We start from the raw sequence: 27,368 nt of genomic DNA, 5'->3' as shown, positions 1-27,368 counted from the left end.
TGGAGGCTACAGAGGCTCAGAGACCAACAACAAGCAAGACCGATCAAAGGGTGAGAACACTCGGTCCGCCGGAACGCAGTACTAGCACGTCTGTACCCAACTTGGCTGCGCTCTACCCACTTTCCTGACTGGAGAGAGCATGCGCGAGAGGTAACCCAGGCCGGCGAGGAGGCGGGGCCGCGCGACTGCGCACGCGCGGGGGACACGTAGGCGGAAGCGGTGCGCGGGCGCCGGCGATGCGAGCACCTTGCGAGGAGGTGGCGACCGCTGTGGAAAGTGCCCGAGTAGGCGGAGAGGAGAAGGAGGTGATGGCGACCGACCTGGGGAGGGGGCGACCGCTCCGTCTGACTGGCGCCACCCGGTCTGGGGTCACCCTTTCAGGTGACTTACTGGCTCTGGAGTGGACGTGTACCCCCAGCACTTCGCCGTGTTTGGGACCCAGAACCTCCTCTCCCCAGAGACCCTTGACACAGCTTCTCTTCCTCCTCTATAACGAGCGTGCGGCGAGGGGGTGAGGGCAGGATGGAGGGCACGGGTGACTTCCTTTCTTAAAGAACGGAAACCTGCTGGCACGGTTTCTAGGGAGGAGTGTGTGCTCCTCCGCGCCCCCTTTCCGCCCTGCGGCGGGCTGGAGCGCCCTCGGGCCCCGGTCTGTGGACTCAGGCGGGAGGCGCTTCCAGGAGGACCATTTAGGTTCGTGGGGGTCCTCTGGAGGACTGTCAGTCGACTGGGTTCCCAAGACTGCTTTTGATTTAAGAGCTACTTCCGGGTTTGCGTTTAAGTACTTAGGGTCTCCTGCTGTCCTTGGATTTGCAATGCAGGGTGATTGTTCTTGCCAGGTTATTAAATTTATGCCCTAAACTCACTAGAAGCTATGCAGATTCTCCAGTCCTTGCAGCTTAGTTTTCTCCTCCGCCTTTAAAAATTTTTATTTTATTTATCTATCTGTTTATTGAAAGAAATACTGTAAGGAGGTGGAATGCTTCACTGTACTGACAGTGGGTTTTTTAGTGTTGGGCATATGCATTTTTTCCAAGGTAGGATCTCAAATGTAGATGTCGAGGATCGATTTTTGGATTCACGTTTGCCTAAGTGAATTGGGATAGTTTGGGCCTTGGAAGAGAGATATGGGCAGCATTTGAAAATAATTTGGATAAGTATTATTTGTACTTAGTTTCTTTATATTAAATCCAAAGCTTAGATTTATCCCTTGGGAAAAAGTAGAGTAACTATCAAAAGTGAACACGCTGTTTGAGCTTCGTGTAATGAAGTGTGTACAAAGAAATGAGACAGTCTTTTTTTTTTTGTCGTTTTATAACCATAACTCGTAGGTGAACAATTAATATTTAGAGTCCAGTTCATGTAGGTACAATGGTAAGATTATTTGTAACGTCGAGTGTGACAAAATACAGAATCAAATTTGTTCAGGTTATTTATACTGTAATGACATGATTTCCTCATATTCTACCCTCTAGTAGTGGGTGACTTTTCTTCTAAAGGTTGGAAAAAGCTAGATTAAGAAATGAACTGAAGGAATTTTAACTTAAGTAGGTCATTGCAAACCAGTGTTATTACCAGTTATTTATAATTTTTAGACGTCAGTATATGCTGCCTTTTTCCATTTTAGCAGTTACTTTGTATCATCAAATAACTAAAGTTAAATATCTGTGTTGACTTTAAGAAGAGGTCTCAGGCACTGATTCACACCCTTGGGGTTTTTTTTCTTCCCTTCAAGGGTTACTGTGAATTTCTAAAGCAGAGCAAAATGCTGATCATTTAATTGAAAACAGGTTTAATTCTGTGCTTGATTTTATTTTTACTGCATGGAAAGGACACTGGCCTAATTTCTGTAGATGTTGATTAATATCCATCATTAATGTCTGAAGCAGAAGGCATATGGCAAACTTTCAGGATCACTGTTACTGGGTTTCAGACTTTACAGTTTTCCTTCATCAGCCATGTGATCTGACCAGTGAAGTTCTGATTAATAAAACTGCATCTAGATGCACAGCCTTCCAAGGCAGATTTTCTGGAGCTGGTGCCTCAAGTAAGCAAAGGAAATGAATTTATTTCCATGTTCATTTCAGATGCTTTGTGGGAAATTTCAGTGGAGATGTCAGTATTTTGGCACAGAGGTCCAAGAAGTGACAGTGCCGAAGGGTTTAACTCTACATGTCTGGCACAGATCTGCGGCTCCTAAGATTGCCACTAGGTGTGTTAAAAGCGGCAAATTGTTGGAAAGAAGCAGAATTCTGTTGCTAAAATGGTGCTTACTAGAGTCCTTCATTTCATGTTTTACACTTCTGTTTTGTCCTAAAACATAATGAAGATGATATCTTCTCTTCCCCTAAAGATTTCTTAAGCTTCTAAGAGAAGCAGACATAAAAACAAAATGTTTGTTAGGCTGTTATAAGTATTTGTAAAAATTTTTATAAAATGCTAGGAGAGTCCAGAGAACCACCCAGCTTGTAATTTATAGGGCGTTAATCAGAAGTATAGCATAGTGGGCATTCATGTTGAGCAATGTGAAAGAGGGATCAGATAGGGAAGAAAAGATTATAGACAGTAATCCAGTAATACCTCGTAATCTAGGCACGAGAAGACAGCCCCTAATGGTGGGTTCAGAAGCATATTTTAAATGTATTTATAGATGTAGAGTCAACAGGAACCTTGGCAAAATATAAATTTGAGGAAAAGGAAAGAATCTAAGATTTTTTCTTTGTCTAAAATTTACAGATTTTCTGCTCAATACCATTAAGTGAGATTGGGAATATAGGAAGGGCAGGGGTTTTTTGGAGACGAACATAGTGAGTTCAGCTTTGGACATTTTTTTTTAAGTTATTTGAGAGACAGAACATGGGGGAGGGGCAGAGAGAGAGAGAATTCCAAGCAGGCTATGCACTGAGAGTGTGGAGTCCAATGCAAGGCTCAAACTTATGAACCCCTGAGATCATGACCTGAGCCGGAGGTCAAGAGTAAGAGGCTTAACCAAATGAGCCACCCAGGGATCCCCAGCTCTGATCATTTTTTAAATGAGGTACCAATGGAACTCATGCATAGAAATGCTTTCAAAGAAGCATTTGGAAATAGAGATCGTGATTTCAGAAGAGAAGTCTGGGTTGGAAGTACAGATACATATTTCCAACTGCACTTCAAAGGGGCGAATCTCCATCAGCAGACCATATCGCACTAGCAGTAGTTCTAAAAAGTTGAATAATAGTTAACATATGTGGTCATACTATATGCCAGATGCTTTTACATTTATTTCATTTAGTACTAACAAAAATTCTATGATAGGCACATTTTTTACCCCGCCCCCCTTTTAAAGGTGTATATCCTAAAGTTCAAGAAGATTAAAAGAATTTGCTCAAGGTTCTTCAGCTAATCAGTAGCAAAGCTGGGTCGTGAACTCAGATCTGTCAAAATCCAAAGCATGGGGAAAGCATCATGCTGTCCTGCTTTTTCATAGCTATAATTTTTGAGTCATTGCAATATGCCAGGCATTCTGCTAAGTTATAGACATCTCAGCAGAATGTGATTTGGGGAAAAATTCTTGATACTAATAAAAGCAACAAGGAGGTCTTCTAGAAGCTTTATTCTCTCCATGTAAATATATAATCATTATTTGTACATCCCACTCGACCTCTGTTTTCCATAAAATATTTAGATTTGCTCACAAAGTTTGTCACCGCCATAGTATATTGGAAAAATCACATTTAGGTAGACAGAGTGATTGCAAGCTGAGGTTTGAGGGCAGCCAGAGGAAGGGCCAATGTATTTGGTTCCTCTGACTATTAGGATGCCAAGTATGCTAGAAATCAAGAATGCAGAGATAAGTAAGATTTGAGTCTTGCCTTTCCAGTTCTGTTCCCTCCCAGCTGGGGAATTAGGAAGGGTATCACAAAGGAAGGGCCACTAAAGCTTATTTCAAATCCTGACCTAGAGAAAGAAGACATCAGGCTGAAAGAGCATCATTAACATAAGGCAGAGGTGTTTGAAAGTCCATGGTAGATTTTTTGGAATGAAATAGTAGTCGATTGTGGGCAGTTTAGGGCCTGACTGAAAGATGTGGAGGGAGAAGAAGGTTACGTGGGACCAGATTTATTTGAATGGTACTCTGTATCCATGCCTATACATATGGAAAGTAGTTACTCAGGTTTTTGTTTCTTCTACATTCAAGATCATTTAAAGCATGATTTATAAAGAAAGTCAAATCGCAAGGGTGTCCTGCAAGATGACTTAAAGTCTTAACTCAGAGATGGCAGTGATTGAAACATAGTGTGGAAAGGAAGAACATATATAAAGAAGAAGAAACAGGTAAAAGAAAAGAAATAACAATAAAACTTTTTAAAATTATGCTTTTTTTCCTCTCTAGAAATTTGGCAGGTGCCCTGTAAAGTAAATGTCCTTTGTATTGCCTGAGTACTGTTAGTTACAAATTGTATGCAGACCCTTGATCCATATTTAAGTTACTGAAGATGGCTTGCTTAATCTCTGTGATCAGCAAAGAAGTGGTCAGGAAATGACGAATTCTTGCCATTTTAAACCATCATGACAGTTTATTTTAAAGAGATTTCTAGATCTGTCAGAATTATCCTTATCCATCGTCTTCACTCAACTAGTCTAAAGTTTAGTCCCCACTCTGGGGTTGTAAAAGACAGTCTTTTCGAGGAAGATAATTTCTTGATCAAAAATTTGTTCTTTAGTTGTCCTAAATCTACTCTCTCAACCTTTATGTGGAATTCATTTTGTTTAGTTTAAATAAATCCAAAGAGCAACTGACAGTCATCTACAAAGTCCTCATGACCTTTTTTTCACAGACTAACAAAAAATGATGTTTCCCAGCTTTTTATAATCCCAAAAACTTCTTTATTTCTTTTTTTTTAACAGCTGTATTAAGGTATAATTTTCATACACAAAAACTACATGTTTAACATAACATAATTTGATGAGTTGGGACATATGTATATACCTATGATACTATCACCTAATAATCAAGGTAATAAACATATCTGTCACTGCTGCAGGTTTCCATGTGTCCCCCTTGTGTGTGTTTGTGGAGGGGGGTTAAGAATGTATAACATGATATCTACCCTCTTAACAAATTTTTAAGTGCACACCTCCATGTTGCTAACTATAGGCACTATTGTCCTACAGCAGGTCTCTAGAACTTTCTCATCTTGTATAAATAAAACTTGATATCCATCAAACAACTCCCCAAAGACTTTTAAAATTAAAATGATTTTTTTCTGAAGGAGGAAAACATCTCCTTTTAACCTGAGAAATGCCAAGGTTAAAGCATATCATCCTTCCTATGGTCTCTGATAAATCTAGCTTTTTTTAAAGTAACGTACAGTTGTTTGAGTTTATTTTAAAACATCCTTAGCAAATACATTTTAAATTGTGTTAGTATTTAAGGGAGCATCAGTTCTTTGGTGCAATTAAAGGTCGACCTTAATGTGGAAGATGTTACTCATAGACTATCATGGGCTTTAAAAATTATATTCTTAATATATATAAAAACATAATAAAAGCATATTTACTTCTTTGATAGACACGAAGATAAAAAAATAAACACTAAGTTAGCTTTTGGTTCTTGCTGTGGAAGTGAGACTGGCATTATATTTACTGATGTATTGGTCTTTACCAGGCAAAGAAAAATTGGAGAGTAGACATTGGTTTTGGTTGTTTAGAAGTTTGAATAGAGGAATTACTATATTAATATCTAGAGAGAATGAGATTCGCCTTTATAATTTTTAAAGTGTGATATGAAATATTACTTGGAGCATCGTATCTTATCCAAATGTTTGGGTTTAATTCTAATTTCCTTCTTTAGGACTTGGCTCAGCAAGCAAAAGAAACACAGAACAAAGGAGAGGAAACAAGCAAAGATAATTTTGGAAGCACTGAATGCAGCAAAACAAGAACAATGGATCTCAAGTTCAACAATTCCAGGAAATACATTTCTATAACTGTCCCTCCCAAAACACAGACAATGTCACCACATATCAAGTCAATAGATGACGTCATGGTGCTTGGCATAAATCTCAGCAGATTTAACAAACTTACTCAGTTTTTCATATGTGTCGCTGGAGTTTTTGTATTTTACCTAATTTATGGATATTTACAGGTAAAAATATTTATTTACAAGATGCCATTAATTTATAACAGTTGAGGTCAATAAGAGCATTACTGATACTTTTGTCCAAGGTAGTTTTCTCTACAAGATACCAATTTATTCACATTTTTGAATTTTTTAATTATAAAAAAAGGGTTTCTAAAAGTTGGTGTGCTCCTTTTATCAGGGATCAGAATTTCACAGTTAAATATTTCAGATGGGACAGGATCAGAGACCATCTTAAAAAATTAAAATTATGAACGAAGTTGAACTGTTTATTGTGTTTAACAAAATGTAGGTAATGATTGCACCCATGTGTTTCTAAAACAGTGATTCAAGTACTCACTGATATTTTGGAACATAATTCTCTAATAAAATTGAAAAGTAACACAAAAGCCATATTCTGGTCCATGGTTGATTCTTGAAGCTCAATGATAAGTCATTTTTGCAAAAATATCAGGATGTATATCAGGAGTAGCTCTTTAATCCTGTAATACCTGAATTGTTCTTTTTATGAAACACCTATTGTGTTCTCATTCTTCTGGCTTTCTCCTAATTTTGTCGGAACCTTATTTTTCTGTGATTTTCACTTGTACAAAACACTTCCAACATTGCCACAATTTGTCTTGCATTATATTATGGGATAGTTATACACATTTGACTGACAGCAAATTCCTGACCTTCAGGGACATGGGGTGGATGGGTGAGGAGCCAGGCTAATGTAAACAGTGTTTAAATGGGGACTAATATTCTTGATGGTCAGTTAATTAGTGAGTATTTTCAGCCAATACCAACTTTGCTTTTTTTTATGCAGCTTTCCAACGTGAGAAATCCTTTTATAAATCAAGAAATGGAAAGGAATGTGTTTTGTTGAAACAGATAATATTTCTGGTATTGTTTAGTATTAATTAGAGTGATCTTAAAAATTATCGTATTCTTTTTTATTATCCTATAGAGATGAAATATAAAAAAAAGTGTAAATAAAAAAGATAGTAGAATTGATTATTCCTTACCTTGTAAAAATGCTCTGAGTAAAAATCTTAGTATTTATAAGTAATTTTCCCAGTAGAAGATGATACAGAAATTCAGATATCACAGTGAAGAACAGTGAAAAATAGTACATTTTATCAAATGAAGCTTGCAATTTCTTGTTGAGAAACATTTTTTTTCTTCTTCAAAATACCTTGTTACCAAATAGCTTGGGAGCCGAGTTAGTCATTAGAAAGGAAAATGAATTAGAAATTTACTATACACATTTATATTAATCTTTTTCTGTTTGATTAATGATCAGAGACTTTATAACATATGCAAAACTTCTTTTAAAAGTGGATAAAGATCACTTTCATTTGTGAAAACTGACATTGCTAGGATATGAAAATAGTTTAGGAGCGCCCGGGTGGCTCAGTTGGTTAAGTGTCTGACTCTTGATCTCAGTTCAGGTTTGTGAGATTGAACCCCACATCAGGCTCTACGCTATCAGTGCAGAGCCTGCTTGGGATTCTCTCTCTCCCTCTCTCACCCTCCCTGGCTCATGCTTTCTCATTCTTGCTCTTTCACTTTCTAAATTAAAAAAAGAAAACTTTAAAATAAAGAAAATGGGGTTTTGTAATTAAGTCATTTATATATATACAGTATAGTGAAATATATCTGAATGCTAGCATACTTAATAGAGCTATTTTCATATTTTATAGTTCATATGCCAGAAAAATCCTAACTACCTTAAAGACATACTTGAACATGAAATCTAAAGTTGGGAAATTCCACAGTATCTAGTTCAGAGTTTATGAGGGAGGGGATTTATTTATTAAGAGAGATAACTTTTGGTATACCTCTTAATGACTTGTTAATAATGGCTTATTAACAATATAAATGTTACTTTATGATACAGTATTATGTTTAGACAACCATTTACGAGGAGAAATTTTATAAAATCTGTGGCACAGAAATTCCAAAAATTAACACTGGTTTGAACTGATTAAATTCCCATAGAAAAAAACAGGTATGAGATAATAAGCTTCAAATGAAATATATTTATTGTATACTAAATAAGTTCTTGAGCCAGTGACCTTTCTCAACGTTTGGGGTAAATTTTTAATTTTGGCAATTTTTTTTTAAAGACTAAAGTATAGGATAACATTGCTATAGTTATCCTTCCCTCCCATTACCTTTTTCACTCAGTTCTTTGGAAAGGCCTCCTGCATGGACTTCTCTAATTTTACCTCTGAGATGCCTTGTGATTTGGGTGGTGTTTCAGTTTTTGATGGTTTGTTGTTGTTGTTGTTGCTGTTGTTGGGGGCGAGGCTTGGTTTCTTTTAAAATGTTGTGTTTATAGGAATTTGTTGTGAAATAATTGGTTTGCCCCAGAACTTAATAGTATTCATGTATCTCTTGACAGGAATTAATATTTTCAATGGACGGTTTTAAGTCCTATGGCTGGTACCTTACTTTAGTACAGTTTGCATTTTACTCCATATTTGGCCTAATAGAACTGCAGCTTATTCAGGACAAAAGGAGAAGGTATGTAGTTTGTTTTTATTTTTTTAAGTTAAATTCATTAGTAGTAGTTAAATTTTTTCTCTTGTGTTTTGGGAATATGGAGTATATTATACATACAGTATATATATTTCCTATTAATAAAACATACCTAATACCCAAGAATTTTTATCAGCATCATCAACTTACTAAAAAATATTAAATATATTTCTCTTGTACACTGAAAAAAAGTGGTCTCTCTTACAGTGTAATGTTATCAGAAAAATGTAGTTTAGGGTCAACTTACGGTGTAATGTATCTTCTTAAAACAGGAGAAAGTATTCAGATGTACGTACATGTTTTTATAAATTTCACTGAAATGAGTGTGATTACTGAAAGATTTATAGTGCTGCTGAGATCAAAGTGATGAACTATCAATGCCACTTCTTTAGTGGTCTTTAAAATGTACAGTCAGTGTTTGGTGGGGTGTGTTCCACTCAATATTGTCATATGTGTAATGTCCAGTAGCCCAGACTGCATGTTTAGACATCAGGGAAATTTCATAACATGTGTTTTCATCAAAACCACAGGAGCTTGTTTAACAGCCTATTTTATATTGACCCTCTAGGCTTGAGAAATATCTCAAAATATCTTTAATGGTATACTGAATAAGGTGCAATAAAAACCTGAGGATAAACAGGAGGAGGTTAGGAAATTGAATGTAACTTCTGTAAGTGTGGTTATCCTGTCCTATTAGACTTTAATATGTGAACATTTCATGTATATATCGGGCAGTTTAAATGCAGTGAGGAGCTATAATACTGACATTCAGTCTTCATTGATATAAATATTCAGTTGTTCAGTAAAAATAGGATATTTTCATAGCTGTTGTTTTTCTTAACAAAAATATTTTTGATATTTGTAAGAAGATAACTATAAAATTTTAAATATTTAAGTCTATACTACCCGTATTTCTTCATAGTTCTAATTTTGCCTCTCAACCTCTCTTTACTGCCAATAAACTTATAGAGCAGTCATAGTAAAAATGTTTGAGTCTGAGGATAGCATCTGTATTCTTTTCATGCTCTAAGACTGCCATTCTCAGCCACAGGTGATAGAATAGAAAGTAATTAAATGTATCTGTCAAGACTAATATGTAGGAAAGCTTAATGATTCATTACCAATTGCAAACCGCTGGATGTCTGTTTTCAAAGCAAAAGAATCTAACACTATCTTTATTAAATGGAAAGTGACACCAAGATATGCCTCCTCATCCACCCAAATGAGAGAGGGAGTGGCTTCCAGCCATGTTTATCCCTCTCTTTAAACCACATGACCATAACATGTTTAAAGATAAAATAATTTGTGTTTGATTTAAATATAAATGAAGGAGTATAGGAAAAGAATTTACAGATGAAGATAATTATGAGTTGAAACCTTTTCATTTCCAAGGCACACTGAAAACATTTTTAGAAAAAGTCTTTAAAGGTATGTTACAATGAAAATATGCTCAGTCACATATTTTTTAATTTATTTAAGTGCCACGGTTCTCTAAACCTTAAGTTAGCCAGACGCTTCGCTTAGGTTTTGTGTGTGTGTGTGTGTGTTATTTTCCCCCTTTCTTCCTGCGCTTATATGAATACCTGTGTACTTGAAAGAGGAAAGGATATGGAGTCAGAAAACATGTATTTGAGTCTTGGCGTGGCCTCTAATTAGCTGTCCTAAGACCTCAAGGGAGTTTTTTAAGTTCTCTGACCTTTGAGGACCAAACCAGGTAATGTGTGGTGAAGCGTAGTGTAAGCTGTAATACCCTGACCACGCTGCCTGTTACTTTTCAGCAAAGATTACCTTGTAACTTTATTATTACTTTATGTGAGTTTTTAACCAAGAAGACCTGTCAAATTGGTTTTGAAGGGACTACTGAAAGGCACGATTTCCCCACCATGTCTAAAGAAGTAAGAAATTGAGAAATTAAATAAAACAGACCCAGCAAGCACCCGAGAGGCACAGTGATGAATCTGACCTCCTGGTCTCGCCAGTGAGCGAGCACACCCCGGGGAGGCTGGGGTCTTCATGAGTCTCTACAGCAAGTTGCTGTCAGAGTTGTGGCCTTCTGAATGTCGGTCTCCCGAGTTTGGGGCTGGTTTTCTTTCTACCCGTGTTACCCTACTTTTGTAATCCTCATTCCTTATGATTTGCCTTATGAGTTTTTTTAATTTCCGGCCACTGTTTGCAATTCATCTCTGAGGAACTTCTGTCATTACCTGGAGGAGTGGTGCTGTCCTTCCCTGATGGTGCCTCGCTGAGGGTTAGACCCCACAGACAGCATATAAATCAGTGTTTGTGTTCTACCCTGATGCATGTCTGCGTGCCAGGTTATTCCCACATGGACTTTACATGTTGACTACTGTGCCAGCAGTTGAGTAGGAAAGGCCTCAACATTGCAATGTAGACGGAAAAGATACATTTTAATTGAATTTTCCAGTAAATTATTTTGCCTTATATCCAGCCAAATAAAAAATATGGAGGAGTTTTGTTACCTTGATTTAATCCCAAAATGGAAGCTACATCTAAGTATGCAGCATAATCTTATTATGCGCATAGTGCTTCACGTGTTAGTCACACCCGTGTCTAGGGTTATTTTAGACCATTAAATACCCAGTCAAAGTGAGCATAAGCTCGCAGTAATAGTGCAAAATTCTGAAGATGCCAAATTAAAAATCCCCTTTAGGAAATCCAAATAGAACCCCAAGTAGTGATTTGGGATCGTGAGGAGAGGAATCAGATTCCTCATCTTGATGTTAATTATTGTAACATTTTATGGAATAGAGCTTTAGAGCTCACTCAAGACATTGTGGTACTAAAAACCACTTTCAGCGTTTTAAGCCACTGTGTACTTTTTCCTAAGGTTCTCTGCTCAGGTTATTTTAGCAGCAGGGCTGGACGTATTTTTCCTAATGCTAGATGGGAACATTAGGAAACAACAATTGAGAAGTCAAAAATTAGTTAAGGTGCCATATATTTTACCATGATGAAGGTCAATATTTTTCAAGACTTTTTTTTTTTTTAATTTAGTCGAGATAGTTTTTATACGTAGGTAGAACTGCTATTAAAAAACGTCTTACCAGCATTTCCGCCCATCCAGAAGAATCTGTAGAACTCTGTGGTATACCATGTTTCACACAGTTGAAAGTTCTCACTTGGGATCAGTCAAATAAGGGTAACTTGTTGCTTTTACCAACATTCTTTTATATGAGTACAGTGTGATAACTTTTAAAATAGTGGCATTTCACCAGTATTTCTAGAAATATTCATCAGAAATTAGCCATTTACACATTGTAAACACATTATCGTACAATAGTGTGAATTGGGTCCCAAAATGAAGATTTTAAAAATTGTCTTTTACAGAATACCAGGAAAAACCTACATGATAATAGCTTTTCTAACTGTGGGTACTATGGGGTTATCAAATACTTCCTTGGGCTACCTGAATTATCCCACCCAAGTCATCTTCAAGTGCTGCAAATTGATTCCTGTTATGCTAGGAGGAGTTTTTATTCAAGGTATAGTAATGATATGTTTTCATACTGTTTGAAACTAATAGGCTCTGTTATGGCATCTAGCATTAGGAAAAACCTGAAACTCCAGTTAATGTTTTTAATAAACATTCTAAATATTAGAACAATTCTGAGTGACATCTTAGCAAAATAAGGTATTATAAAAACCCTGATACTTCTGTGATATCTCCTAGTATTTGAAATTGGTAATTTGGACTGGGGAAAAATAAAAATAGTACTTTTTTAAAATTATTTTTTTCTTTTAATCGGGAATCCATCACATTTCCAGAAATACTTCATTCACCTATTGAAGGCATAGCTCAGAAATACCTGGAAACCCCCTTTTTTGGGTTCTTTCATTCTTCTGCTCCTCAGGGCTCCTCTCTCTACCCTCATCCTGCACATGGACAGTTCTCACACCGAATTAAAGCTTAACCTGAGCAGAACTGCCTTTTTACCAAACCTGCTGGCTTTTTGACTTTCTAGAACCCTGGTTAAGTTACAAGCTGTGTAGAAATAGGAGTGAAAGAGGAAGTAAGAATAGCAAGTGGAACACATTTTTGTTGTTTATATAACAGTCATGGCAGGATATTCATGTTTTGATAATCAGGTGTTTCTATTTCATGACTTCCTTTTTTATATTAGAGGCCTTCCCACAAAAGCCCTTTAAAATTTTATGTATATCCACTACTTCACATATAATTTCAGGGTAGCTGTTGATGCAGGAAAAAGTACTGATACCAATCCCTATTAAAACCCACGTGCATGTATAGTACTTCCTTAACAATCCTTACCAAAAAGTTACACTACATGATTTTATTATTTAAATGTGGATATACTAAAATAGGTTATTTTGCACCAGTTCTGATTATGGTAGTTGCAAACTGAAACCTGAATAATTAATACTCTGGTTACTTTGTAAATGGATAGGCCGTAAGAAAATTCAGAACCTTATAATATATATGAAGTAAAAGAGGCATGCATGTCCACAAACTTTAAACGTTCACATTTCCTCACTACCGTAACAGATAAGGTAGGATCTCATATCTGACTTCTAAGGACATGTTGCTGCTCATTGGTCATTTACTTTTCCGAAGCCCTTCTGTGACTATCTCAGGCATTGATCTAAGCGTTCTTCGTATGTTTTTGACTTTGGATATGAAAAGCAGATCCTGCCGTACTCGGTTAGACATGTAGTTGAAAGTGTCCAAAAGGGCATGTGCATAATGAGGTTGCTTACATTTGTTTCACGCAGGGAAGCGTTACAACCTTGCAGATGTGTCGGCGGCCCTGTGTATGAGCCTGGGCCTGATATGGTTCACCCTGGCTGACAGCACGATTGCTCCAAATTTCAACCTTACAGGTAAGGAAATTGTGCCACTCAGATTTTGCAGGCATTTTGGTTTAGAGTAAGAACTTTATCATTTCGTAAGGATTTTACATGGTAGTGTGACATAGTGTGATTTTCGTATCTGACATAAAGCTTTCAGACTTTCTGAATAAAATGTAGTAAAAATATGACAACCCTGGCAATGTAACAACTCTTTTTAGTGCTCTTGCATCTTGACATGACTAGAGGCTGTTTGGCCAGTCAGAATCTTCTGTGATCAAGTACATGATAGATGAGTTTCCCACAGGCTGAATCGGAAGTATACACATTAGTTACAGGAGAATCACAGTAGAAACTTTTTATTCCTTTTTTTTTTTTAAATTGAAATTGCACATTTATGGGGTGCCTGGGTGGCTCAGTTAAGTGTCCGACTTCGGCTCAGGTCATGATCTCATGGTTCGTGAGTTCGAGCCCCGTGTCGGGCTCTGTGCTGACAGCTAGCTCAGAGCCTGGAGCCTGCTTCAGAATCTGTCTCNGTACATGATAGATGAGTTTCCCACAGGCTGAATCGGAAGTATACACATTAGTTACAGGAGAATCACAGTAGAAACTTTTTATTCCTTTTTTTTTTTTAAATTGAAATTGCACATTTATGGGGTGCCTGGGTGGCTCAGTTAAGTGTCCGACTTCGGCTCAGGTCATGATCTCATGGTTCGTGAGTTCGAGCCCCGTGTCGGGCTCTGTGCTGACAGCTAGCTCAGAGCCTGGAGCCTGCTTCAGAATCTGTCTCCCTTTCTCTCTGACCTTCCCCTGCTCATGCTGTCTCTATCTCTCTTAGAAAAAAAAATTTCTTTTTAATTTTTTTAAAAAAATAAGTTGCCTATTTATTTATTGTCTTAGCTAAAGAGGGAAAGTTATGCTGTACGTTAACATAGAACTGTGTGCTCTAAATATGTTTATAGCCTTACACTGCTTGAAGTGTCCACCATGAACATTTTCCTTACAGTGTATCACGTGGAATTTTGTAAATAAAATTTAGGTTTTTCACAGGCAAAATTAGGTATTCTAGTATACTTAGAACTAAATAAGAATAAAAGGTGTTATAATATTGTTTTTATCCTAATGACAGTGAAATTATTTATTACATATACAGTATTATAATTCTTATACTGTTGAGTTTTATTCATAAGCTTCGTATCATCCCATTTCCTAGCCTGACAGAAATAGTATTTAAAATACTTACGTGTTCAGGGTGGGTCTCGGTGGCAGAAGGAGGAGTAAGTGCAAGGGAAGATGGTGGCAGCCGAGGCTGTAGACTGCATCATGGAGGTCTCCTGGGGCCAGGCAGAAAGCAGCAGGAAGCCCACTGCTGACATATAAAGATTGTACTTTATTACTTTGATTCCTGTGCTCACTAAGGCATTCACAAAGAGATGCTGAGAGATGAAGTGCTCACCCTCACATACCAAAACTCCATGTTTCATCACCGGCACCTCTGTGAGGACAGCATGGTATTGGACGTGGGCTCAGGCACAGGGGTCCTCTGTATGTTAGCTGCCAAGGCTGGAGCCCACAAGGTCATTAGGATCAAGTGTCAAGGATCTCTGATTATGTGGTGCAGATGGTCAAAACACGTGTGGTGACCATCATCAAGGGGAAGATGGAGAAAGTAGAGCTTCTGGAGATGAAGGTGGACATCATCATCAGAGAGTAGATGGACCACTGCCCTTTCTACAGGTCAGTGCTCAGTATGGTGCTCTTTGCCCCAGACAAGTGGCTGACACCCGATGGCCTCATCTTCCCAGACTGAGCCGTGCTCTACGTGACAACCATAGAAGACCGGCTGTATGAAGACTATGAAGATCCACTGGTTGGAGAATGTATACGGCTTTGACAGGTCTTACATCAAAAACATTGCCATCAGCGAGCCCCTGGTGGATATGGTGGACCCCAAACAATTGGTCACCAATGCCTGCCTCATAAAGGAGGTGGACATCTACTGTCAAGGTGGAAGACCTAACCTTCACCTCCCCCTTCTGCGTACAAGGGAAGCAGACTTGCTGGTGGACTATTTCAACATCAAGTTCGTTCACTGCCACAAGAGGATGGGCTTCTCCACCAGCCCTGAGTCCCTGCAGTGGGAGCAGACAGTGTTCTACATGGAGGACCACCTGACAGTGAAAACGGGCAAAGAGATCTTTGGTACCATTGGCATGCAGCTCAGTGCCAATAATGATTGCGACTTGGACTTCACCATTGACCTGGACTTCAAGGGCCAGCTGTGTGAGCCGTCCCACTCCACTGACCACTGGATACACTGAGGCAGCACCTGGCTTCTCCCACAGGCCCAGGGGCCACAGCGTCTTGGGCAATTCTTCTCTTCCTTCCCTCAGAAGGGATTTTTTTTAGGGCCTGGGCTGGGGGGCTGGGGCACATCGTGACTGTGTTTTTCGTAATTTATGCTTTTATATGGTTGTATTTATGCCAATAGATCCTCAACCGGGGAAAGAAGTAAAAATAAAATAAAATACTTAGGTGTTCAGAGGAACTCTGAAGAATGGGAAAAAAATGTATTCATGAGAAAAAAGTACTACATAATGAAGAAAATTATTTACATCAGCTTTGCTATTTCTGAAAATCAAAATTTTTCTTAATGTCTGTTAGTCAGCCATCTTTATTTACTAACCTGGTTAACCAGGCTAAGTTAATGGATTTAAATGTAACCAGTACAGCCTCTTGGAATCACCCTTCAACAACCCGAAGGAACCTTTTACATCTGTTTCAACTTTCCTCAGAATACAGGTGACCATTACTTCAGTGAGTTACTCTGAGAAAGAAGCTTGTAGTTACAGATGTGTCTGCATTGGTATAGATTCTTCAGGAATGCTTCATGTCAGCAACTCTAAAAGGAAAATTGTATATGAAAACTGGGATAATTGACTCTTTTACTTATGAAAAAGCAGTTTTAGAGAAGGCACAATTTGCAGCCAGAGACATGGCTTCAAACTCCTCTCAGATCACTTAAAATTATAACCACGGGTGAGGTGCCAGACCCCTTTGTACTCTCCCTTTAAACCAGAGGTAATGATGATAGTGCTTACACAACGGCGGTGGAAGGGCTGACTGCGGTGGTGGAACACTGGATATGAACGAAAGCACGTGCGCGTGCTGAGGGTGAGGGTGACGATAACAATGGGATGACGTCTCAGGGATGTCGGTGGTCTTGCCACTTCTCAAGGTGACATGAGCGCTGACCTTTTGTAAGAGATATTTTGTAAGAGAATTAGAACCTGGGGGTTCCTGGGTGGCTCCGTCAGTTAAGCGTCCAACATCAGCTCAGGTAATGATCTCACGGTTTGTGGGTTCGAGCCCCGTATCGGGCTCTGTGCTGACAGCTCAGAGCCTGAAGACAGCTTCAGGTTCTGTGTCTCCCTCTGTCTCTCTGTTCCTCCCCTGCTTGCAGTCTCTCTCTCAAAAATAAATAAGGATTTTTTTTAAAAATTTTAATAAAAAAAAAAAAAAGAATTAGAACCTGGCAGTACTTCATCATTAAGAATAACTGATGAGCACTTATCACAGTCTCTGATCTATAATAATATGTTATCTAAAGGAGATTAGAATAACTGTTAAGATGGTTATTTAAGATAGACATACATAAAACTTCGAATATATAAAGTGAATATATCAGAATGTTCTTATGCAGCTAAATGGCTGCCTTTAAATATTTCCCTTAGAACGTAGTTCAAGAACTTTCATGCTGTGTTGCCTTTGTTCAGAACAGTTTTGGAATGTCTTTGAATAGCCTGTCAGGAGCTAGGATATTGTATTCAAGGACTTCAACAGTATCTTGTCTTTTTGTTTCAAGAACAGATTTCATATTTGAAATACATAAGAGAGCATTCAGAATCAAGCTTGGCAAATAAAAATGTATGATTAGGTAATAAATACCACAAAGTTAGATGGTGAAAAGCCAAATTGAAAACTAAGTATGAAAACTTGAAAGTTCTCAATTAAGTGCACACACACGCACATATATTTTTCTGCTCCCTGTGATTGCTTCTACATTGTTTAAAAAAATGAAAAGGGGAAACTCCCTTACATCATCAGACTCACAGATGTAACGAAGGCTGCTTTTATTCTCTCTGTAAAGCACATGGCTGTTGACCGGTGTCCTAAACACTTCCAGGTAACAGCCGGCTTCTCAGATAGACGTGCCCATTCGCATCAGTGTGTTCATTTCTAGATTTGTACATACCAGTTGTACCTGTTGTAGCTTTGTAATAATATTACTTAAATTACGCAGAAATGAGGGCACCTGGGTGGCCCAGTCGTTGAGTGTCCAGTGTCCGCTTAGGTCATGATCTCATGGTTCACAAGTTCAAGCCACACATGAGGCTCACTGCTATCGGTGCAAAGCCCACTTTGGATCCTCCAGCTCCCTCTCTCTGCCCCTCCCTCACTTGCACTCTCTCAAAAGTAAATAGACATTTCCTAAAAAATTGGCCAAAAATGAGTTTGAAGAGAGACAGAATTGTTTCTGATGATTGAAACAATATGACTGACTAGTCAATAAAATCACCATTGAATTAGGTTTGGAGGAAACAACTGTAAAAATAGCAGGGTATCCTAAAAGTGTGAAGGGATTCTGCACCCTGACTGTTTCAGAAGTTCCTGTGTTTCCTGCTTGCTTTGTAACAAAAACAACTGAGAAATTACTAAAAATGTGTGTTATGAGTATGGTTTTAGTTAGGGCCCATATTCAAAGAAAAGACCTTGGCAACTATATGCATGTTTATGTGTTTTAAATGTTTTAGTAATATAGGTAATTTTTTTTATGATTTCCATCCTCATCTGATCTTTTCAGTTAACCACCAGTCCCAATAGAGCACCTCAGAATTTCTTCTGTATTTGTTTAATACAGTATTCTTTTAAGACATTTAACCTAAGCAGAACTATTATTTTATATAATAATGAAACACACCAAGGTGGCAACTTTAATGTAGTTTATTAGCGTCCATTACTTTTTTTTAACATCCATCTATGAGCCCATTATAGCTGGTTGTGGATGAAAAAAATCAGATTTTACTGAGCAAATGTGATTTTAAGATCTGCTTTTGTTTTTCAGCCCAGTTAAATCTCTGGTGAATCTTGAGTGCTGTTCCCATATTTAAATAAGGAAGTTGTATTTTTCTTGCACTTTCTTGAAGGTGTGATCCTTATTTCCCTGGCCCTGTGTGCAGATGCCGTCATTGGAAACGTTCAAGAGAAAGCCATGAAACTGCATAATGCTTCCAATTCAGAAATGGTAAGTGCTTTCTCCCCATGGCAGACAGACTCTGAACTGGTGATGTGCTTCACTCTGTGAAATAGTTCTGGTATTGAAGACTGGTGTGGCATTTTTCAACTGGTTTGTCATAATTAGTTTAATAAAAGTAATCCATGCCAACATCATGGGACACGAAAAAATAAAAATACCATTGCCCCTGCAGAGCTTATCATATAATATTTGATATATATTTTTTCTTATTTATAGGGTTTTTTTACATATTAAAAAAATTCTTTGTTACATCACTTTTTGCTTCTCTTTGGCACTATTTGCCATTTAGAAGTTTGTAAATTTTCTGTGGTTGATCCTTTTCTTCATGGCGTCTGGCAACATATTATGATTGAAAAGGGCTTTCCCAACTCTTAAGATTTAAGAATTTTACCCAGGTTGCCTATCCATTTTATGATTTCCTTTTTAATTAAAGCTTCGATCCAGCCAGAGCTTCAAAAGAGTTTTCTTCCATATGGCTATCCACTTGTCCCAATGCCATTTATTGAAAGATCCATTTTCCAGCCTAAGCGCCTTCTTTTTATCATATTGTATTATACTGTAGGATTCACAGTTGTATTCTTTTGGGTTTATTTCTGCACCAAAACCATATAAGGATAACAGCCTTGTCGTACATTTACCATCTGCTGGGACTAGCCAGCAATGCTCCCTTTGTTTTTCAGAATATTACTACCCTAGTTATTCTTGGGTGTTCAGATCCCCAAATAAACTAGAAATCCCATTGCTTTTGTGATTGGTATGGCATTAAATTATAAATTAAATTAGGGAGAATGGCATCTATAAACTTGACTCTTTCTGTCCAAAAATAAGGAATGACTTTCCTCTTATTCAAGTGCTTTTTTTTTTTAATGTCTCTTAGATTTTAAGGTTTTTTTTCCCATATAAATCCATATTTCTTATTGAAGTTGTTAGGGATTTCATCTTTTTGCTGTTGTTACTGCAAATAATGCCCATCGTTTCACTGTATCTTCTACCTGGTTGGCATTTATATATAGGAAAGTTACTATATGTATACGTACGTTAATTTTATAACCAACCCCTTGCTAGACAGAGTGTACTACATTAAGAGCATATAGAAATGGTCTTTCCTCATCTTCTTGATCCATTCGTCTGTTGACGGACACTTAGGCGCTTCCCATTTATCTATACGATGGAATACCATATGGCAATGAGAAAGAATGAAATCTGGCCATGTGTAGCAACATGGATGGACCTGGAGGGTGTTATGCTGAGTGAAATAAGTCACGCAGAGAAGGACAAATACCATATGTTTGCACGTATAGGAGGATTAGGAGGAACTTAACGCAGGACCGCGGGGGAGAAGAAGGGGGGAAATAGTGGGGGAGGGGGAGAGAGGCAAACCATGAGAGACTCTTGAATGCTGAGAACAAACTGAGGACTGATGGGTGTGGGGGGTGAGGGGGGAGATGGGCATGGAGGAGGGCACTTGTGGGGATGAGCACTGGGTGTTATATGGAAACCAACTTGACAATAAACTATTTGTAAAAAAGAAAAAAAAAGAAATGGTCTTTCCTGTTACTTGGTCAGCAGAGTGAGCATCTTTAAAGAGTCTTTAATCTCGGTCAGAAGTTTTCTTGATGTTCATCACCGCTCTTCCTGGGTAAGGTAAAGATCAGAGAATTAAGGAAGTCTAAATAGTTAGAAGTACAGTGTTTAAGAGCTTAGGCTCTGGACTAAGATCCCCTCAGTTTATATCCCAGCTTTACGAGCTCTCTTATTTGGGGAAAATGACTTACTATGTCTAAGTTTTAATTTCCTCATCTACAGGTTGAGGAGTAAGTGGAATTATTCATATAGAGTGTTAGCACAGTACCTGCCGCATCACAGTCCTGTAAATTTAGTGACGATGCTGCTGCTGATTGTACTTTTGAGAGTAAAATAAACCGGAATAGGAAAATTGGTAGGAAGACTGGGAAACGAAGCAATAGATATGCCAGATACTGCTTATTTTCGTTATACTTTAATGTCTTTACAAATTTAACGTCTGGGTTTTTTTCATGTTTCATAAGTAGCTTTAAAGTTATTGGGTTTTGTTTTTAGAACCCCAACAATAAAATGTGGTTTGAATTCAGTAATAACGCCAGGCAAAAGAATGAATGCTGTGTAGCCGTATATGTGAAAGGATCAGTACTGCTGTGTTATGTTGTACATAAAACAAGCTGTAAACTTCAAAATAGCATCAGTTGTCATCAGTTGTCCTCGCCAGAAGATTAGGCCACATGGAAACAATGATGTCACTTAAAAAATGGTCTGTTCTTGAGATTTAATTGAACAGATTAATTGAACGATATATTGAAAACCCTTCATTTTCTGCATTTGGTTTGATAGCGTTTTTTCACTTTTTTCTCTTTTATCTACTGTAGGTTTTGTATTCGTACTCCATCGGTTTTGTGTACATTTTACTGGGACTGACGTGCACTAGTGGGCTAGGCCCCGCAGTAACATTTTGTTCAAAGGTAAACACTAATCACGTTTTTAAAAATAAACATCTTCCACTAAATAGTTTCCTCTGTATTTCTTGTTCAGAAAGATTATTTTTTATGTAATTTGATAACTCCTTTAATATAATATATGCAGATCAGAAATTATTTCAGAAATGAAATGATTTATATTTAAATTTATTTTATCCTTGCTCTACCCTATAAGTTAATTTTTAAGCGATGCATAATGTGTAAAAGTTGGGGATTTTTAATTTCATCATTGTTTTTCCATTAAATCAGAACTAAATAAGAATCTTTGCTTCACTGCATTGTTGAACGGCTTATTACTGCTCAGGAGGTTGATTAAAATCTGTAGTTTTATTTCATTTGTAATACCTCAGGGTTTGTTTTGCATTTTCCTAACAGGCTTTTTTTTATATGTTGCAGAATCCGATTCAGACCTACGGTTATGCTTTCCTTTTTTCCCTCACTGGGTATTTTGGAATCTCCTTTGTTCTGGCTTTGATTAAAATTTTCGGTGCCCTTCTTGCTGTAACAGGTAGGAATGATATACTTGTGTAGATTATGAAATGAGCATTTAAATTTTCTCTGATGCTCGTTTTCAAAAGATACAGGCAGTGTCTACTCTGCGTTAAAAAGAAAATTGTTGTATTCCATCAATTGATTTTTTGGCTTCTGGTGTTTCTTTAAAATTCTAAAGAAAATGATGTTTCCTCATAATTTTTTATTTGAAGGTTTAATTTTAAAATCAAATATATACATTTATCTAAATAGTAACTTTTAAATGCATTAAAAGAATTTTGTATTAAAAAGTGTGATGAGCTCTGGGGCACCTGGGTGGCTCAGTCATTTGGGCGTCCGACTTTGGTTCAGGACATGACCTCACAGTTTGTAAGTTTGAGCACTGCATTGGGCTCTGTGCTGACAGCTCAGAGCCTAGAAACTGCTTCTTCAGATTCTGTATTTCCCTCTCTTTCTGCCCCTTTCCCGCTCATACTCGCTTGCTTGCGCTCTCTCTCAAAAATAAAATAAACATTAAAAAATGTTTTCTTAAAAGTGTGATGGGTTGAATACCTTCAGAGAAAAATCCTGCTTTTATATACACTTTTACTTAGAACCAAAAATTCTTGTTTTGATGCACTGAAAATATGGCAGCTATATTTTAAACAAAACTTTTTGGACCTTCATGCATACCCTTTCTAGGGCATTAGCCAGATTAGCTTCTCTTGTCACTGATAAGTATTATACACCTGCTCTGTGCAGGGACTTTGCTTGGCAGTTTAGAGGAATGGAAGTTCTATTTGTTTCTCTCTGGAGGAGTCAGGAAGACAGATGAGAGGCTGCAGGTGAGGCCCAGTGAGAAAGATGGATGTCTCCGTGTGCTAACCTTGTGCCATTTGCCAAGCGAGTGCTCCAAATGACAGTGCACTCACCATCTCCCGTATGGAGAGAGCGCTGAAAGGAGCCCAGGATTGGAAGCAGTGTGGCTGGTTGGGGAGGTCAGAGAAGGTAGAACGCAGTCCCAGCTCTGATGCTTAATGGCATGTGGGCTGGAGAGTAACTCCTTCCTCTTCTCTGGGCTTCATTTCTCTCTTGTGAAGAGACTGGGTTGGACTTAACCGTTTCAATCGGAGATATGTCCAGTTTACATCATAATGCGCACATACATTAGCCATTTACCTGATTTTAACATTTTGTAGTTTTAGGGGAATACTTATTTTAATTCTGCAGAATAAATTAAGCAAATGAATAAATACCACTCTCTTCCTAAAAGTATAGTTGCTTCCTAAGGTTTCTCTTTATTTGTTCACATAGGACTCCCCTTTCTAAAGTTTGTTTTGCTAATGGTAAACAGAGGGCATTTAATTGTAGGTGAGGCCATATCCATAATCTGTCGGGTCATCTCTACTACCAAGACGGATTGCAGATTATATACTTAGCTCGGGTTCCAGTTTCACTTGTAAGATAATAACTGTTCAAAAAGGGTTTGATATCAATTGATATGTATTATCTAAACCCTGTGGTTGGTCGGAGATGCAGTCCTTGTCTTAAAGGTGCAGACAGGTTTATTTTTCTCTTGTGGTAATAATAATAGCCAGCACGTATATAACCTTTATTATGTACCAGGAGCCGTTTCACATGCATTATTCATCTTGATCTCACAATAATCCTGTAACTAAGTAGGCACTATTACTGTTCCATTTTACAAATGGCACACAGAGGGACGGAGAGATTAAGGGGTTTGCCCAGTGGTCAGCCAGCTGGTAAGTGGCAGACTCAGTATTCCCACTGAAGCAGTCTGGCTCCTGACCTGTGCTCTTAACCCATGGGTGACACTATCTCCTGAACTGGTGTGGTGGCCCCATGCTCATTAGGAAGCCAGATGCCTTCTGTCTTCTCTGCCAACTTGTCTCCATCCTCATTCCGGGCAGTGGGATGAAGAGAAATGAAGGATACACCTTTCTCTTCAGAGAATCTTCCTAGAAATCACAGTTCTAGAAACTCACTTTTCACTGGCCCAAACCTAATCACATGACCACACCTAACTGTAGGAAAGGCTAGAAGGTATGCCCAGGTAAAAATAGAGCAGAAGGAATAACACAGAAGGAAAAAAAGATTCAGGGAGTCAGGCTCTGACACATTTCCAAAACTGTTTCTTCATTTGGAGTTCATTTGTTCATGCATTGGATATAGAGTGGCAGGAACTGGGGTCTAGGGGACATCAAGATGAGTAACACAGGGAACTAAGCAAGACACACAGTCCAGAGAGGATAGCAAGTGAGAGTGCAAAGCCGGGAACAAGGCCGCCATGGAGGTACATGCCAAGTCCTACCTCTATCTGGCTGGGACAGGGAGGGGGGCGTCTCAGGCCTTCCAGCAGACTGAAGGTGGTACAGCCATGTGAAGAGGATTGTAAAGATTATTCATGCTCTTATCCAGACATGACCACTATCAAGATACTAGTGTGTGCTTTAGCTTACTACTTTTATTTATTTATTTTTAACATAATTTATTGTCAAGTTGGCGAACATATCGTGTATACAGGGTGCTCTTGGTTTGAGGGATAGATGCCCGTGGTTCATCGTTCACGTGCAACACCCAGTGCTCATCCCAACACTGCCCTCCTCCATGCCCATCCCCCATTTTCCCCTCTCCCCCGCCGCCCCATCCACCCTCAGTTTGTTCTCTGTATTTAAAGTCTCTTATGGTTTGCCTCCCTCCCTCTCTGTATCTATTTTTCCCCCTTCCCTATCCCTATGGCCTTCTGTTAAGTTTCTCAAGTTCCACAGATGAGTGAAAGCAGATAGCACTGCTAGGAATTTAGCTTACTACCTTTAAAGAATAATACCTGTTCTACCTAATCATACCTTCCTTGTGAAAGCCTTTCTTTCCTGCCACACTTAGCATCTCTAAGGGACTGACCTGCCTCCCTGGTGTTGTGGCCTTTATCAAGCACTTATTACAGCTGTACTTTTTTAACTGTATGATTTAATGGCTATACTAGCTGCCAGACTGCTGACTCCATAGGAGCCCCAACAAATGAGTTTCCGTTTGTTTTTCGGTTTCTGTTGTTTTCTTGGCATGTTATGTAGATCTCGGCACATAGCAGGCTCAGTAAATAAATGATTTCCAAAATATTACCGAGATAGTAGGCACATTCTAAACCAACTTTTTTTCTCCCTACAGTGACAACAGGAAGAAAAGCAATGACTATTGTGCTTTCATTTATGTTCTTTTCTAAACCATTCACATTTCAGTAAGTACTTTCTAATTCAACAATTTTCTCTACTTGTAGGTACCTGGCTTCACATTTCACATTTCCTTAGTTCCTTTATAAAGAGCCAGTTTTATCTGGAGCCATACTTTATTCTGCTGCTTCAGAAGTGCATGTAATTATTTGGAAGAAATCATGTTGTTCACTTAAACTGCCTAACTAGGGTCCCAGTGCAAGTGAGACCCTGTTTCCAATATAAGTGAACATGAGCGATGTCTTGAGACACAGGGATTCTGTTGCCCTAGTACAAAAATATAAATTATATGTGTGTTAATACATAAGTTTCATATATATATATGTGTGTGTGTATATATATGTGTGTGTGTGTGTGTGTGTGTATGTATGGTTTTTAAAGTTGCAAAGTTTAGTGGCACCCGGGTGGCTCAGTTGGTTAAGTGCCCGATTTTAGCTCAGGTCTGTGAATCTGTGAATCTTGCGGTCTGTGAATTCGATCCCCGCATCAGGTTCTGTGCTGACAGCTCAGAGCTTGGAGCCTGCTTCAGATTCTGTATCTTCCTATCTCTCTGAACTTCCCCTGCTCACACTGTCTCTCTGTCTCAAAAATAAACACTAAAACAAAAAATAAATAAATTAAAGTCGTTAAGTTTATTGTCCCTCTTTCCCACAAAGGATTTGAGGTAGAGATCTCTTCGGTAAGTTTATTTAGTTTATGGCTTCTTGTAAAGCATTTACTGTTTTTTTTACTGCCTGGTATGCATTTAAAATTAGTATCCTTTCAATTTATGCTGCTTAGTAATTGAGAAGATTCAAAGCTAGAAATTATCAACGTATAAGCTTAAAAGATAACCACAGATAAATTTCAGTTGGTATATTTTCTATAAATTAGTTTATCTTTGTGCATGCGCTAGGTATATATTCTAGCAACCCATGTAATTCCCCTACTTTCTCAGGACGTGCCCTTTTCTTTTTTATCTCCCAGTTCCACCCAGCTGGGATAACTGGTTGGACTGCTGAACTGAATTCCCAGGATGGCCATTGGCAGCTTCACATATTCAGTGCTTAAACCCTTAAGACTGTTGGTTAGGACGTGGACTTGAATTTGCTATTATTCTCAAAATTCAAATGAACTACATTTAATATTTTGTAACATAACTTCTCTATGTATATACTTAACATAAAAAATATGGAATTCCATCTAATCTGATCTAAAAATACTATTTTTTTAATGCCATAGTAAGCCTCCAGTAGCGAAATTTTATTTTACTGAAGAATTATTGTGAACTCACCACCAACTTCTGTGGTTATCAATAAGTTGTTGCCTTGATATTAATATTTTTTTCCTTCTTTCTTAGGTATGTCTGGTCTGGTTTGTTAGTTGTCCTTGGTATATTTCTCAATGTTTACAGCAAAAATATGGATAAAATAAGACCAGCACTATATGATCTCATAAACAAAATAGTGGAAATGAGAAAGTCAAGGACGTTGGCACAAACTGTATAGAGAGTGATTCACCCTGTTTAAAATAGAATTCTAAGGGAGTAATCATCAAGTAATTAACTTTCCAAAGGGATTATTATAAAAACCAAAGGATCTGAAGGCATGCTACCCACTTGTGGATGGGTCCCTATGAAGTCAGCCTTTTCTTCAGGACACTTGTTTAACTTGTTTGACTTCTGAAGCAATCAAGAGAGCCACGTCTGGCACGCCTTAGAATGAAACGTCAGTGTGAAGGACTAATTCTCAGCAACCTGTTGAGAATTTTACTGGAAATGGACCATGTTGCAAAACTAATTGGATATCATTATGACGTATCATAGAAATTGATATAATAATATCAGTTAATAGATTGTTTTGTCTTCATTCCATTTTGGTGGTGTTATTTAAATGATTCTCTGTTATAAGAGTGAACTGTTGATTTAAAGTCTAGAAAGAATAACTTCATTATAAATAAAAATTATTCTGTGATTTTTTTTAATAAATGTGTTATTAGAATTTTGTTATGAAGAGGGAAGTGAAGGTTGGAGTAAGGCTTTACATAAAACTTAAAACTTAGGCTTTTCTCTGATAATTTAGGAGTATTCTTTACAGAAAACATGCTTTAAGTTTTCTGTGGAATATAGACAGCATTATAAATGGACTCCCCCTGCATCCTGTAAGTATGTGGCACAGAAAAATTAGCTACTGTTCATCAAAGAAGTGCTAAAAGATTTAGTGATTTGGATTTTTTAATTGAGGAGAAAATGATGCATGTCTTAAATTATAATAAAATAATAAAATTATAGTTTTTCTCATAAAAGTGAAATTTAATTTGGCAGCGTAAAGATTAAAGGGGTAAACGAAAGAAACACAAGTAGATTT

At 37.9% G+C, this 27,368-nt stretch overlaps 1 protein-coding gene and 1 pseudogene across 7 annotated transcripts; both read left to right on the top strand.

Moving 5' to 3' along the window:
• Nucleotides 1–224: 224 nt before the first annotated feature.
• Nucleotides 225–26,989, top strand: SLC35B3 (solute carrier family 35 member B3). Of its 7 annotated transcripts, XM_077770085.1 has the most exons (12): nucleotides 260–305; nucleotides 2,088–2,212; nucleotides 4,181–4,317; nucleotides 5,837–6,130; nucleotides 8,514–8,635; nucleotides 11,999–12,153; nucleotides 13,403–13,510; nucleotides 18,685–18,782; nucleotides 21,197–21,289; nucleotides 21,701–21,812; nucleotides 24,962–25,031; nucleotides 26,363–26,989. In XM_077770085.1, exons 4-12 carry the CDS (start codon nucleotides 5,930–5,932, stop codon nucleotides 26,508–26,510), a joined length of 1,107 nt encoding a protein of 368 aa, XP_077626211.1. In that variant the 5' UTR covers nucleotides 260–305; nucleotides 2,088–2,212; nucleotides 4,181–4,317; nucleotides 5,837–5,929; the 3' UTR covers nucleotides 26,511–26,989. The 7 variants fall into 7 exon arrangements, with proteins under 7 accessions (XP_077626210.1, XP_077626209.1, XP_077626208.1 ...); XM_077770084.1 differs by lacking the exon at nucleotides 2,088–2,212 and having other exon boundaries at nucleotides 225–305; XM_077770083.1 differs by lacking the exon at nucleotides 2,088–2,212 and having other exon boundaries at nucleotides 231–381.
• LOC144236323 (protein arginine N-methyltransferase 1 pseudogene) lies at nucleotides 14,771–15,798 on the top strand (annotated as a pseudogene).
• Nucleotides 26,990–27,368: the final 379 nt, after the last annotated feature.

The sequence above is a fragment of the Crocuta crocuta genome, unplaced genomic scaffold, assembly GCF_008692635.1.
Source record: "Crocuta crocuta isolate KB4526 unplaced genomic scaffold, BGI_CrCroc_1.0 scaffold24, whole genome shotgun sequence".
Lineage (NCBI taxonomy): Eukaryota > Metazoa > Chordata > Mammalia > Carnivora > Hyaenidae > Crocuta > Crocuta crocuta.
This window is presented reverse-complemented; position numbering and strand designations above follow the sequence as displayed.

Coding starts and splice junctions, on each gene's coding strand:
- SLC35B3 (XM_077770082.1), top strand. CDS start 237: ATGCGAGCACCTTGCGAGGAGGTGGCGACCGCTGTGGAAAGTGCCCGA. Junction 306..5,836: donor TAGGCGGAGAGGAGAAGGAG/GTGATGGCGACC, acceptor TTCCTTCTTTAG/GACTTGGCTCAGCAAGCAAA. Junction 6,131..8,513: donor TAATTTATGGATATTTACAG/GTAAAAATATTT, acceptor ATCTCTTGACAG/GAATTAATATTTTCAATGGA.